Source organism: Rhincodon typus, chromosome 14 (assembly GCF_021869965.1).
Source record: "Rhincodon typus isolate 14 chromosome 14, sRhiTyp1.1, whole genome shotgun sequence".
Taxonomy (NCBI): Eukaryota; Metazoa; Chordata; class Chondrichthyes; order Orectolobiformes; family Rhincodontidae; genus Rhincodon; species Rhincodon typus.
This window is the reverse complement of record NC_063345.1, coordinates 37,792,760-37,808,627: the sequence shown is the minus strand read 5'-3', so window position 1 is coordinate 37,808,627 and position 15,868 is coordinate 37,792,760. Positions and strand designations below refer to the sequence as shown.

Here is a 15,868-nt window from a genome sequence, read left to right as displayed (position 1 = left end):
CGTCAGCCTTCCTGCTCCTATGATGCTGCTTGGCCTGCTGTGTTCATTCAGCTCTACACCTTGTTATCTGTGTATCCAACTGACTGTTTACATACAATGACTCTTTGGTGCAATTAATAGGCCTGTTAATTTTGCCTTTTATTAATCTATTTTTCTAATCAACCTGCTCAGAGATATGATTATGCATCTTTGGAGCAGGTGGGACTTGAATTCAGGCCTCCTAGTCCAGGGGTAAGAACACTAGTGCAGTGCCACAAGGGTACTGTCCAAATAATCTTGTTTTTTCATCAACTATTAACCACCACCAGTATAAACACTTGAGTATACAATTGAATATTTCCATACAATGCCCATTAATGCTACCAACTAGACTTTTTTTAAAAATTTAACCTGCTTTGCATAATCAATCCCTTCAGAGATGTTATCACCCACCTCTGGTGCAGGTGGGGTCTGAACCCAGACATCTCAGTCCAGGAGGAGGGACACTACTACTGCATCACAAAAGAGCCCTCTGAATAGTGTAGTTTTTTTAAAAGTAGCAACCACTACCAGTAGAAACACCTGTGTATGTAATTGATAATTTACATACAATGCCTGTTAACAGCACCAAGTAGTCTTGTTCTTTTCTTAATTTAACCTATTTTTCAAACTAGCCTGTTCAGAGACGTGATTATACACCTTTGGAGCAGGTGGGACTTGAACCCCAGCATCTTGGTCCAAGAGTACGCACACTACCACTGCGACATAAAGAAGGCAGTCCAACTAGTCTTGGTGTTTTTAAACTAGTAACCACAACTGGTAAAAATACTTGTGCATCCAATTGACATACAGTGCCTGTTAACAGCGCCAATTAGTCTTGTTTTCTTTTTAATTTAATGTGTTTTACTAATCAACCAGTTCAGAGATATTATTGCACACTTCTGGAGCAGGTGGGACTTGAACCTGGGTCTCTCAGTCCAGGAATAGGGAAACTTCCTCTGCACCAAGACAGAATCTTCCAACTATTTTTTTTAAACTAGTGACCACCACCACTTGAAACACCCATGTGTAAAATTGACACTTACATAGAATGCCATTAACGGCACCAACTAGTCTTGCTGTCCTCCTTGTGAGACTCAAGTCTGCTGCGTTCACAGCAGTCATTATTAGAGACTCAACCCAATGTTTCCTTCCATTCTGCCAAGAAATATAGTGGCGAATTTATAAACAGAAGAAGATACTTCAAAAGACATTGTCTATCAAATTATTTCCAAAAATAAGTATTATGTACAGCGATGCAGTTTGAGCCAGTTTGAATGCAATGTCTACAAATGTCCTCAAAAGTATCTCAGATATTCAGTCTTACATTCAGGCATATCAGAAAGAACAAAGTTGATCCAAAATAAGCATGGAAATAATGAAACAAGCAACTACCCTCAAAGGGAGTTGCTTATCCCCCGTGACTGTCTGGTTGAAGAACAGGTTAAACATCAGATATTTTAGCAGAATATCACTTTGTTATTTGACAGATTGTTGGAGGAAGTAAGTACTGGCCACTGGCTCTTTCAAAAGCAGATGGGCTTTAAAGATCAATCAAAATATTGCACAAAAAACATTGACATAAACAGAGACAGAAAGAGATGCTCACAACGCAAAAATATGCATTAAGCCACACCTAGCCATGTGGGATGTATTTTAGGCAGTTTGCACCTCAGTGTTAAAGGCACAATATAAATTACAGAACTAAAAATGTATAAAGTTTGTTTTTAAACATGGAGTGCATTCTGATTCATTGGCATTGGGAATGAAGTTCACAATAGTTAGCATTATTCATGATTCCTCAGATACTGAAGCAGTTCAGATCCAAATGCCACAAAACCTGGGCAACATCCAGAGCTGGGTGGATAAATAACAAATAAAATTCATGCCACGCAAGCACTAGGTAATGACCATCTCCAACAGGAGAGAATTCAATCATTGTTCTTTGACATACAATATAATAACCACCACTGAATCCCCCATTGTCAATATCCAATGGATCACCACTGACAAGAAACTGAATTGGAGCATCTATTAAATACAGTGGCTATAACAGCAAATCAAAGATTAGGAAACCTGCAGCAAGTAACTCAACTCCTGTCTGCCCAGTGTCTGTCCTCCATCTACAAGTACAAGTCAGGAACATAATGGAACACTTTCCACTTGCTTGGATGAGTGCAGTGTGACACCATCCAGGACAGAGTAGTCTGCATGACTGGCAGCACATCTAACACCTGCAACAATTACTTCCTTCAAAATAAGCATGACACTCAATAGCAGGAACGTGTAGCATCTACAAGATGCACTGCAACAATGAACCAAGGCTCTTTAGACAGCACCTTTCAAACCCACAATTCTGCCATCCAAAGGTCAGCAGCAGCAGATACATTGGAACACCACCTGCAAGTTCTCTTCCTATTCGCTCAGCACTCTGATTTGGAAAGATACACTGTTCCATCAGTATTTCTGGAACAAAATCCTGCAACTTCCTCCCAAATAGCACTGTAGAGTGTACCATCATATAGTATGCAGCAGTTCAGGAAAGCAGCCCACTGCCATCTTCTCAAGGACAATTAGAGGTGGGCAATAAGCGTTGACCTTAACCACAATGCCCACATCTTGTGAATGAATAAAAAAATCCATGAAAAATGATACAGTTGGTCACCATGAGACATAGGAGCAGAAGTAGGTCATTCAGCCCATCTAACGGCCATGGGAAAGTTAAAACATTTTGAAATACCAAGCAGTAGTTTCAATATCTTTCCACAATGATGCCTAGTAAGGGGAGGAGATGGAGTCACGGTAATGTCACTGATGTAGTAATCCTGTAATGGCCTGGAGCTTTGGGTTTAAATCCCACCATGGCAGATGGTAAAATTTAAAAGCAATAAAAAGGAAAACCTGGTCGAATGGTAATCACCATTAGCCCATATGTTAAGCAAACAAAAATGTGGAGTAAAATATGATAACATTGTATTCTGTATATTTGGGGCAGTACATGGTTAACACTGTTGCCTCAAAGTGCCAGAGACCTGGGTGGAGTTTGCACATTCTCCCTGTGTCTGTGTGAGTTTCCAATAGGTGCTCCAGGTTCCTCCCACAGTCCAAAGATGTGCAGGTTAGATGGATTAGCCATGGTATATATGGTGACAGGGTGGGGGTCTGGGTCTGAGTGGGATGGTCTTTGGAGGGTCAGTGATACTTGATGGGCCAAATGGCCTCTTTCTTCGCTGTCAGGATTCTATAATTCTATGAAAGGAACAAACATTTTGTGAAGCACGGGTGGAGAGAGAAATCATATACTGTTGTGTAGAGGAACATAGCAATTAGGTGTTCAGACACATAATTCTTTGAAGTTTGCATCACAGGTAGACATGGTGGTTAAGAACGTATTTAGCACTCCTGCCTTCATTGGTCAGACCTTTGAGTATAGTAGTTGGAATGTTACATTGAGGTTGTACAGAACGTTGGAGAGGCCTCTTCTAGAATTCTGTGTCCAGTTCTGGTCGCCTGTTATAGGAAGGTTATTATTAAATTGGAGAGGGTTCAGAAGAGATTTACCAGGATGTTGCTGGGAATGGAGGGTTTGAGTTATAAGGAGAGGCTGGATAGGCTGGGACTTTCTTCACTGGAGCGTAGGAAGTTGAGAGGTGACCTTGTAGAGATTTACAAAATCATGAGGGGTATATATAAGGTGAATGGCAGGTGTCTTTTCCCTAAGATGGGGGATTTCAAGACCAGGGAGCACATTTTTAAGGTGAGAGGAGAAAGATTTATAAAAGACATAAGGAGCAATTTTTTTATAGAGTGTCGTTTGTGTGTTGAATGAACTTTCAGAGGAAGTGGTGGATACAGGTACATTTACAATGTTTAAAAGATATTTAGAGGGATATGGGCCAAGCACAGGCAGGTGGGACTAGTTTAGTTTGGGATTATGGACGGCATAGACTGGTTGGACCAAAGGGTCTGTTTCCATGCTGTATGACTCTAAGAAAGATGCTGCTAAGGGCTTGTTTTCTGTTCAAAAATTTTAAAAAAACAGCAGACAGGACAAAGAGTGGTCGAGGCAGGTCTTGCTAGTTAGGTTGATTTTGGAAGACTCAAGCTGAGTGAAATTATTTTTGAATGGACACTCAAAGTTTTGACCAAGCATGGTTGGGAGAAGTGAACCTGCTGGACTGCTGGGAATGACATTGGACTTCTTCTAATAAAGCTTAACATCTGCTGCAGGAATGTTGAGCACAGTGCAATGCATTGAAAGATATTTAGTTTGCATTAGTTGGTTATGGAAAAAGTACTATTTATTTCATTTGATGAGGAAATGAGAATTTGATGTATTAGTGGTCTATTAAGCAATGTATGATTGTTGATTTTAGTTTATTTGCTATAGCGAGAGTGTTAAGATGTTAAAGTTTATTCTTTGGTTATTTCTGTTGTTTAGGATATCCCCTGGTTTCAAAAGTTATTGATCTCTATAGATGTCGTAACACCCTGTACACAATACAAAACGCAAGTACAGAAGACTTACTAAAACAAAACTGAAAGAACTGCAGATGCTGTAAATCAGAAACAAAAACAGAAATTGCTGGAAAAGGTCAGCAGGTCTGACAGGATCTGTGAAGAAAAATCAGAGTTAACGTTTCGGGTCCAGTGACCCTTTCTCAAACTTACAATTGCTGTTTCATTACTGCAAGGTTTTTGGCCTTATGATGTTTAAATGTATCGACAGATCACAGAAATCCTTAAATATGCATCTTCTAGGGTATCCCACATTGTTATCATTTACCGTGCATTACACAACCTAATGCTCCAAAGTAGTGCAGTTGTTGAAAGACACTGAGTAAGCTGTGTCCTGAGAGAAGAAGGATGATTGTGACATGCCTCAATAGGTGCTCGCTGATAAAGATGCATGACAGTGAGATTCTGGGCTCTCTGATCAGCGGACATTTCTCAAAGTCTAGTGACAGGGCCACTCAACTAAGAAGTTCGCACTCACAAGCAACAAGGGGAAAATTTCTGCCTTAAGATTTCCCCAGTTAGTTCAGTTACAAAATTCAGTTGGAAAAATCAGCAATATACCCATGATCCTTAAGCAATACCCCCCAAACCCACTATCTCTACCACCTAGAAAGACAAGGCCAGCAGATGCATGGAAACACCATCACCTGCAAGACTTCCTCCAAGTCACACTCCATTTTGTCTTGGAACTATATCACTATTCCTTCACTGGGTAAATGTCCTGGCACGGCCTTCCAAGCAGAATTTCATTGTGTATCTACACATTAAGGACTGCAAAAATTCAAGAAAGCAGTTCACCACCATTTTCTCAAAGGCAATTAAGAACGGGTAATAGATGTTAACTTAGCCAATGATGCACATAATCTTGAATTAATAAAAATTGTTAAGACATATCTCAATGTCTGGCAAAGGAAGTGGTAAAACAACAAGTGCACACACTTTGCAAACATAATTCCCGAACCATTTTAGTGACTGGTTTAAATCTCCATCATTGGGATGTTTAAAGAGTGAGACAACAGATACAATTATGTCTAAAGGCACTGCCTTCACCCAGTGATCATTTACCATAAATGTAATTAACACTGCATCCGTCGATTCATTCACTTCTAACAGTTATAAAATCAGTAGATGGGTCAAATCCACTTGTGTAAACCAAATGTAACACACCATCTTTTTATTTTACAACCTATCATTATTGATATTGTGCACAGTCATCTCAAATACTGCTTACACTTCTCAGTCCAAAAACTGTTATGGATTGTCATTGTTAAGGTGGTGATGTAGCAGAATGAGTGAATGTCACCATAAAAATAAACAGAAAGAAACAGTAAAAATATAAACTTAAACTTTGAATTGATAGTCTAATGTTAAGACTACTATGGGCATGAGCAGAGCTAATTAGCACTTCCCTGGAATGTTGTAATTTGAAGAAAAACAGTGATTAAAGGAAGGCAGGTGACATGTATCTCTAAGAGATCATGTTTGATTATTTTTTGTTATACAATTACATAGGGTGTGTTTCTCAATTTTACAAGTACAAACAAACACAACATCTGCTTCCAAATGCCTCAGAATCATTAAGTACGCAAGGTAGGTTTCTTAAATACTTGAAATTATTGTGTTGAAATGCACACACATATTTTTATTGAGTCATATCCCACAGTTTTCCACATAGCCAATTTTGCGCAGAATCAAGAAAGAGTGCAAATTTGACACATTTGTGCATTCTTTATGATAAGTCTCAAGAGCCAGACAGTCTTCACAGGATTTTTAAAAAATGCATAACTGACTTGTTTCAACCTGGACAAGTTAGAGACTGGATTAAAAAAAGGGTGGAGTAATTTAAACTGAAATTGTTAAACCAAATTCTGTTGATCTAAACAATACAGTTTAATGCATAAAGTAATAAGAAACACATTTTCTAAAAGCTGAGGGCTGAATTTTCCCAAAAATTGGGGTCTGTCGATTTTAGAAAATTTCAAGATGGGCTTCTCACCGTGAGCTCTAGCGAGTTAATCTAAGATATCATTCTTATTTATTCCACAGCAACCACCTCCTTTCAGGAATCAATTTAATTAATGCTCCATCAAAGTCCACTTGGTTGTTTAAATTCAACCTTTGCACTTCTGATCAGCCATCTCTCTGAACTTGTTATCACGGCGAATAGACGGAAACAGCCACAAACTCCAACTCATTCTTTCTCCAAGAAGAAGACACCACCTGCACTCTCTGCACATGCGCGACACCCGCCTCCGCGGGTCATAACCGCCATTTTATTGCGCAAGTCAGCAACGGCCCGGGCCACACTACATTCCCCAGAGGGCATTGCGCACAGGACCCGGATGACCCATGGTCAGGGAAGGTTGAGGTAAGTGGCGGTTGGAGTTGGGTCTTTTAGAGGCCGGGGGGGGTCTCGTCGTCAATAAACTTGAGCATATTCATTTACTGAAGGTTAGTTCGTGAGGCTTTGGCCATGTTACATTTAGTCACGTTTGGAACGAAGACAATGAGAATGCGTCGTTTCCGGGAACGGGCTAGGTGTATTGAAGTCGAAAGTTTGAAGTGAAAGAAAAGTATGAGGAGTTGGAAATGGTGGGTTGAAGGGGGAGGCTAGTGGACGGGAAAGAAAAGGCAAGTGTAGGGAGTCGGTGGGGGAGGGAGAGAAGGGACGTAAAGGGAGGGGTTGGGAGATAGAGAGACGATGGGAGGGAAGGAGTCGGAGGGAGGGGAAGGTGGTTTGGGAGTTAGTTTTAAAGAATGGGGGACTGAGGGGTAAAGGGGGGGGGGGGTTGGGGGAATGGGAGGGGAAAGTGCTACTTTCCCCTGGGCGCCCCCCTCCGCTGCCTTGCCTTTCCACCTCCGCCGCCCTGTCCTGTGTTCCCTTTTTCCCCAATGTGAGGGGGCTGGGGGCAAGCAATGAGGGGAATGGAAGGGGTTTGGGCAGGGGAAGTGCATGGGAGGGATGGATAGTGAGGAAGGGAGGGAGGGATGTGGCGTGATGGAGGTGTGAAGTGGATGTGCGATTTGAGAAAGAGGCAGCTGAGGAAGTGAAGGAGGTAGTAGAAGAAAAATGAAGGAGGGCAGATGTGGAGAATGGGAGGTGAGTTGGTAGTTGAGCCAGGGCAAAAGGAGGAGGGATAAGTGGGGGATCGAGCAAAGCCTACTCCCGAGGATACAAGGAAGAGATAATGGAAGGATGGATGAGGTGGCAATGAAGGGGGAAGGAGAAGAGAGTGGGAGGTGTAAGAGCTGCCTGGGGTTTGAAGAAGTGTATGGGGAGGGGAAAGAGGCTATGGAGCGAATGAAAGGTGTCCCTTTTAGTTTCTGCACATGTGGAGCAGAGTCCTTGCCCTCAAATGATTTTTGAGCTTCAGTTATCATTACCTATTTATAATAAAGTTTTGAAAGATTTTGCTAATATTGTGCATATTGATGCCCCTAGAGTATTTTCAGGTATTTGAAGCGAGGAACATGCAAATTCTATTAAACTATGTTAAGTGGTGGAGTAGACCAGTTCGAGAGAGCCTAATTTCATTTTTTTCCAACAGAAACATATTGTCAACTTGAATGATCTCATCCTATTTTAAGATACAAGAAATGCATCAGAAAAGCCAGGGAACAATAGACCGATGACCCTGACATTGGTGGTGGGCAAGTTGTTGGAGGGAATCTTGAGGGACAAGATTACATGTATTTGGAAAGGCAAGGACTGATTAGGGATAGTCAACATGGCTTTGTGCAAGGGAAATTTTCTCACTAACTTGATTGTTACTGCTACTTTCAAGAAAATACTCAGGATTGATGAGGGCAGAGTGGTGGATGTGATCTATGTGGACTTCAGTAAGGTGTTCAACAAGGTTCATCATGGTGTACTGGTTAGCAAGGTTAGATCACATGGAATGCAGGGAGAATTAGCCATTTGGATACAGAACTGGCTTGAAGGGTGGTGGTGGAGGGTCGCTTTTCAGACTGGAGCCCTGTGACCAGTGGTGTGCCACAAGGATCGGTGCTCGGTCCACTGCTTTTCTTAATTTATATGGATGATTTGGTTGTGAACGTAGGTATGGTTAGTAAGTTTGCAGATGACACTGAATTTAGAGGTGTAGTGGACAGCAAAAAAGTTTTCCTCACAGTACAACAGGATCTTGATCAGATGGGCTGAGGGGTGGCAGATGGAGTTTCATTTTAGATAAATGTGAGGTGCTGCATTTTGGAAAGGCAAATTGGGGCATGATTTATATAATTAATGGTAAGGTCCTGGGGAGTATTGCTGATAAGAGACCTTGGAGTGCAGGTTCACAGTTCCTTGAAAGTGGAGTCACAGATAGACAGACAGGATAGTGAAGAAAGCATTTGGTACGCTTACCTTTCTTGGTCAATGCATCGAGTATAGGAGTTGGGAGGTCATATTGCAGCTGTCGAGGACATTGGTTAGGCCACTTTTGGAATACTGTGTTCAAGTCTGGTCTCCCTGCTATAGGAAGGATGTTGCCAGGGCTGGAGGGTTTGAGTTGTTGGGAGATGCTGAATAGGCTGGGGCTATTTTCCCTGGAGCATTGGAGCCTGAGGGGTGACCTTGTAGAAGTTTTCCCTGGGGTGGGAGAGTCCAAGACTAGAGGGCATAGGTTTAACGTGAGAGGGGAAAGATTTAAAAGGGATCTAAGGGGCAACTTTTACAAGCAGAGGGTGGTACATATATGGAATGAGCTGCCAAAGGCATCTGGATGGGTACATGAATAGGAAGGGTTTCATGGGATATGGGCCAAATGGGACTGGATTTATTTAGAATATTTGTTTGACATGGACAAGTTGGACTAAAGGGCCTGTTTCTGTTCTGTACCTCTCTTTACACTGTAACAGAACAGAGGAAATTTATGTATTTATTGTTTGAGGGAAAGGAGTTACCAATAGATACTACCTAAATGCAAGACTTCCAAAATAGTACGTGACTCAAAACTTTTCTATTTTGTACGCAACTAATTACTTTGCAGTGACTGTTAGGTGGATAAGAATAGCGGTCCTTTGCAAACATTTAAGTTCTTTAAAATAGTAGGAAATGAAAGATGAATCTTTCTGGTGATCATAATTGAGGGAGGAATGTTGCGTAGGAACTGTAAGAATTTTCTGCTCCCTCTCAAATAGTGGAATAGAATCTAAATGACTTAAATATCAGAACAAGAAAGGAGAGTTTCTGATGTATCCAATAGCAACATATTTCTACTTTGTGATTCTGTGGAAACATTTCAATATTCTCACGTTATTAAAGGTTGCATGTTCTGGCAGGTTTAGTGACCTGCAGCTCTGATACATAATTCCTTACTACTCCTCCAGAGTTGGTTGGTTGTACACTGTAGTGAGGTGACTAGACACTGAAATGTTTTGTCTTAATGTCATTTTTTTTATTGACAGTGTGAAGCTTGACCTTCGAGCCATATGAATAATGCAGACTATAAAATGTGTGGTTGTGGGCGATGGTGCAGTTGGAAAGACCTGCCTTCTCATTAGTTACACAACAAATGCGTTTCCTGGAGAATATGTCCCCACTGTGTTTGACAACTACAGTGCACAGATGACAGTGGATGGACGAACTGTAAGCCTGAACCTTTGGGATACTGCAGGGCAGGAAGAGTATGATCGTCTCCGCACGCTATCCTATCCACAAAGTAATGTTTTCATTATCTGTTTTTCCGTTGCTAGCCCTTCCTCCTATGCCAATGTCCGTCATAAGTGGCAACCAGAGGTTTTGCACCATTGTCCAAATGTTCCTATACTTTTGGTTGGTACGAAGAAGGATTTAAGGAATGATTCTGAAACCGTTAAAAAGCTCAAGGAGCAAAGCCTCTCTCCAACAACGATGCACCAGGGAGTGACCTTAGCCAAACAGATCAGAGCTGTTAAGTATCTGGAATGTTCAGCACTCAATCAGGATGGGATCCGGGAAGTATTTGTGGAGGCTGTGAGAGCAGTCCTCTACCCTCATAAGAAGAAGAAAAGTAAAAATTGTGTACTCTTGTAACCTGAAGGTGTGAATATCTTGGTTGCACATAGATTGGAAGCATACTTCAAAGCCAATGCATCAGCTGTGCTTCAGAATGCATTGTGGTGTAACGCAAGAATCTTGCACAAATAAGTTTGTATGACTGAAACTGGAAACTGTCAAAATGCTGCTTTATTTGCTGGGTGTTTTTACAGAAATGCAGACCCTCAATGAGATTAATCTGAATAATGGCACTGGACTCTAGCTTGCAATCTCTGAGCTGGTCTGAAAGCTTGCCTTTTAGAAGCCACTTTAAGGATCCCCTTTTCTTGTAAGGATCTTCCTTGTGCTTTGTTTCCCACAATTGGCTTTTGGTGATTTTGGAGGCCATGATTTGGCTGCTTTGCTATTAACAAACATTTACACATTCTGCTCAGTGTTTTGTTTAACAAATGGCGACTGCTTTTCTTCCACTACTCAGGTTTCAAGTTAATATTTGCTTTTACAGATATTTAATCATTGGGTAACAGAACGCAGTTGAGATTTCACCCATTAGCTCTGCGAGAGGATAAATTGGCACGGCAAATGATTTCTATTTAAAATCCTGAACTAGTATATGTTAGTTTTAATCCATATCAAATAATAAAATGCAAGTCCTGCTAGTGCCATATGTATTGAGACTGTCAATATAGTTCTAGCAAAATAGCTATTTTGCACAATAACCTAAAAGTGACAGTGTTCATTTAAAAATTGTCAAATTTAAATTGTCTGAAGATCTCAGATGGCTCTCCTGTAGTGTATTTATGAAATTGTTTACTTACGTAATTGAATCCTCAATAGCCCCATATACATTGGTACATAGAAAAGCTGTGGTAAAGTTCACTGGGTTTTGCTGTAAACCAGGTTTGTTTTTTTTTGTATTAGTCAAGTATTTTGTTCACTTGGTGACAATTTTTTTGAGAGTTTTGAGTTTATAGCTGCAATCACTAAAATGGGTTCCACATGTTTGAACATATTCTCTGGCAACATATCCATCATTGAATGCCAGTCATAATCTTAAATTGCACAGCTGCAAGGTCTGACAAGGTACGGATTCAGGGGTCACTTTGTTCTGTTTAGACTTGTTTGCAAGTGTGTAAGTAAATTGCTGATGGTACTGACATAGGACAAAGGGAAGTTAAGCAAAAACAAACTGACATTTGCCACTCCATAACAGCTAAGCTGTTTGAACTGTTATGGATCAAGGTCTGAATTGTTTGCATCATATGTCTATTTCAAATAAGTCTCTTCAATTAAGATTTTATTTTCATGGAGTAGGTGCAGATCTGTGCACAACTATATTAAATGATTTTTGACAGGACCATTTAAAATGAACCTTGATGCTGCTGTTTCACAGAGGGCCCAACCACTCGTATTTTGGGCTTTTCCCAATTACGTATTTCAATTCCACCTCAAACATGGATAAATGTGTACTTGCTTTTACCTTTTTAAAAACTTCCCACAATTTTGAACCATGAAATCTTTTACATCTTGATCTAGTGCTTTTTTTTTTGATAGTTAAACTCAGTAATTCCCAAAGGGAGAGGACTTCGATATTAACATCGAACAGTTTTGAAGAAGAACTTTTCTTCTCTGGATAAGCACGTGAGCTATTGACAGTAGCTTTGTGGGAGAATGCACTGCAAAGAAAAAAGCCAGCAGTTAGCCAACCTGGACTGGGTACAAGTGATTGGTGTCTGATAACCAGTTGATGGCCTTTCTTGTTTGGGAGGAGGCTTGGAGCATTGAGCTAATTATCAGTAAGAGACCTTGTTTCTCCTAAGGCATTTTTTAAAATATTCAACTTTTCAGTGCAGACAGTTATATTTGGAACAGTTTCTCATCTCTATAAAAGCAAAATTTGCATGTTCTACATACTACACTAATCAATTTGTTAGTAACAAATAGGCCTTTTCAGTAAGTGTTCTATCTAAATTTAATTTCAATATCTCATTTGTAATCCAGTTTGTACCTACCAGCTATTGCAATTGGTAAAGTGGTGGCTGTTAAGCTGTCGTGGAGGAAAATGCTGCAGTTTTTAAAAGTGAAACTGAAGACTGAAGCATCACTTTTTGTCTTGTCATTTATCATATTTTTCACCACACTGTAACCATGGTCAGTGCTAAAACTGTGCACTAGAAACCTGAATTATGTTTTAAATAAACAATGTTAAATTAGGACTGCAATACTTTGAAACGATTCATAAAAAATTGTACTGCTGAAATAAAATTACGTCTCAATTGTTTATAATTGAAGTGTCAACTTCCTGAACTGTGGGGCAAATGGGACAGTGGCTAATTTTCAAAGTTACAAGAATAAAAATATTTATAACAGCACATATATAGAAATGTTATGGGAGGTTTTAATCCAATAATTGTGAATTGATGCCATTTTAACAGTGGATGCTGGTTTATTTTGCTGAGAATGCGGGTACTTAAATGTAGGTCAGCAAAAAGCAATTGTTGTGCTTATGTTCCTCAATTGTAATTCAGCTACTTTTGAATTCATGACTAAACTTCTGTCAAATGTGGTCACAGGAATCATTTTGTTGTTTCAGTCTTACTCAGACATTTAACTGCACTTGTGAAATGGATACACTGCAATAGTAAGACATTGTTCTCCTGGCTGTATGCAAAAGATTGCATAGCAATTGCCTACAATTGTTCTTACTTGGATCTTTTATTCCCAGCAAAGAAACCACAAGCTAGACCTGTATTTGATATTTTGTTAAGTTGCAGTCCATTCATATAACTTAATGTGAAATAGTCATCATATTTCTAATGTTTTGCTCCAATCACAGAGCAATGCTGAAGCTTCCAGTTTAATGGTGTGGGTAACTTGTAGACTACCTGCAAATTTCATCTGAGTTTATAGTCGATACAGCGTGGAGCTGGAGGAACAGGAAAGTTGCTGTTTTGGTCGGAACCCTTCATCAGGATTAGAGAATGGGGAAGGGAGCTCAGAAAAAAAAAAAAGGGGGGGATGGGACTGGAGTAAAGTAGGTGGGGTGGTGATCCTTCAATAGCAAGGTTGGGGCAGATTGCCTCAGGCCAAGGAGGCAGGGATGAGAGGGAGGGTTGGGGAGATTTTGAAGCTAGTGAATTCTATGTTGAGGCCATGGCGCTGTAAGCACCTGAGGGAATAAAAGGTATTGTTACTTCAATTTTAGTGTGGCCTCATTGTGATATTGGAGGAGGCCCAGGATGGACATGTCACCAAAGGATGGGCAGGGGCGTTGAAATGGCTAGCAACGGGAAGGTAGTGGTGTTTGGAGTGTACAAAGTGCAGATGGTCTGTAAATCGGTCACTGAGTTTGCGCTTGGCCTCTCCAATGTATGCAGTAAGTCAGGTTACAAGACATACAGGTGAATCCCTGTTTGGATACGGAATGATTGTTTGGGGCCTTGGACAGAAGTGAGATGGCGGGTGTAGCACTTCCTGCAGTTGCAAGGAAGGGTGGTGGGGAGTGAGTGGTTCCTACAGAAAGTAGATAGGAGTGGGGAGGGGAAAATCTGTGGTGGTGGGGTCTGATTGCAAGTGGTGGAGGATGATGCGCTGGATTCAGAGGTTGGGCTGGGGTGATATGAGAACCAGGGGGACTATTGTTGGTGTTGGAGGGATGGGGGAGGGGTTTTGAGGGCAGGAGGTGCAGTTGACGGCATTATGAATCACGGGAGAGGGAAAGGTACGGTCCTTGAAGTAGGAAGATGTCTGGGAGTGGAACGCTTCATCGAGGGACCAGATGTGGAGGAATTGGGAGGTAAGGGATTGCATTTTTGCAAGAGGGTGGGTGAGAGGACGTGTAGTCAAGGTAGGTATGGGAGTTGGTGGGTCTGAAATAGATGTTGGTGCTGAGTCAGTTGCCAGAGATAGAGACGATGAGGCTCAGGAAGGGGAGGGAGGTGTCTGAGATGGTCAAGTTGAATTTGAGATTGTGATGAAAGGTGTTGAAGTAGATCAACTGTTTGAGCTCCTCGTGGGAGCACAAGGCAGCACCGATACAGAATTGATGTAGCGGAGGAAGAGGCAAGGGATGGTGCCAGTTTAACTGCGGAAGAGGGACTATTCCACATATCCTATGCAGAGGCAGGCATAGTTCGGACCCATACGGGTGCCCATAGCCATTCCTTTTGGTTTGTAGGAAGTGGGAGGAGTTAAAGGAAAAGTTGTTGAGGATGAAGACCAGCATCAAGCAGTTGTCGGTGGAGGGAGACTGGTTGGGTCTGCGGGAATGGAAGAAGCGGAGGGCTTTTAGGCTGCCCTTGGTGGTGTTGGCTGGTGGGGGATACCAGTGTAGACAGACTGAATATCCATGGTGAAGATGAGGTGTTGAGGGCTGGGCAATTGAAAGTCTTGGTGGAGGTGGAGGGAGTGGGTAGTGTTCTAAACTTAGGTGGGGAGTTCCTGGACCAGGAGGGGAAGAAACAGAGTTGAAGTATGCGGAGATGAGTTCAATGGGGCAGGAGCAGGCAGAGCCAATGAGTCAACCGGGGCAGTCAGGTTTGTGGATTTTGGGTAGGAGATAGAAATGTGGGGTTGGGGAACGATCAGGTTGGAGGCTATGGATGGGAGGTCTCCTGATGTGATGAGGTTATTTATGGTCTGGGAGATGATGGTTTGGTGATCAGGGATGGGGTCATAATTAAGGAGACGGTAGGAGGAGGTGTGGGAGATTAGGCATCTGACATATCACGGAGGCCAGTACACCATACTACCACCTTGCCCCACTCCACCTTATCAGCAGGTCTAAGATGAAGTTGGGATTGGAGCAGAGGGCTGTGTGTTCCACTGGGGAGAGGGATGGAGAGATGAAGGCAATTGATGTTGCGATGGTATTTGGAGACAAAATCATTTTGAGGGAGGGTAGGAGGTCAGCAGGTGGTGTGGGGGGTGCAGGGCTGGGTGGTGAAATGAGGTTTGTTGGATTCCTGTTCCAAGAAATAGGCACGGAGGTGGTGGAAAAGAGTTCAACTTAGAGGCGTATACAGAATTTGTTGATGTGTGGGCGTAGGGGAATGAAGGGGAGTCCTCCTGGAAAAGACTGACTGTTCATCTTTGGTGAGGGGGAGGTTTGTGGGGGTGTGTATGGGATCAGTCGTATGGGCGCAAGTAGTGATTTGGTCAGTGGCGTCAGCAGAAGCAGCGCTGTTGGAGGCTGTATTGTTAGCGGAAGCTGCGCTGTTGGCAGCGTCAGTGGCCAAGGCAACCGTGTGGTTTATGGCATTTGACGGAATCAGGAGAAAGTTGGGGATGGGGATTGGGGTCTAGGGTTGTTGAAGGGGGTCTCGGGTTGTTGAAGGGAGTCTGTGCTTCGAG

At 41.9% G+C, this 15,868-nt stretch overlaps 1 protein-coding gene across 2 annotated transcripts; it reads left to right on the top strand.

Moving 5' to 3' along the window:
• Window positions 1–6,802: 6,802 nt before the first annotated feature.
• Window positions 6,803–12,797, top strand: LOC109935556 (rho-related GTP-binding protein RhoG-like). Of its 2 annotated transcripts, none has more exons than XM_020534197.2 (2): window positions 6,803–6,904; window positions 9,946–12,797. In XM_020534197.2, the coding sequence occupies exon 2, from the start codon at window positions 9,977–9,979 to the stop codon at window positions 10,550–10,552; it is 576 nt and encodes a 191-aa protein (XP_020389786.2). In that variant the 5' UTR covers window positions 6,803–6,904; window positions 9,946–9,976; the 3' UTR covers window positions 10,553–12,797. The 2 variants fall into 2 exon arrangements, with proteins under 2 accessions (XP_020389786.2, XP_048461006.1); XM_048605049.1 differs by having other exon boundaries at window positions 6,898–6,987.
• Window positions 12,798–15,868: the final 3,071 nt, after the last annotated feature.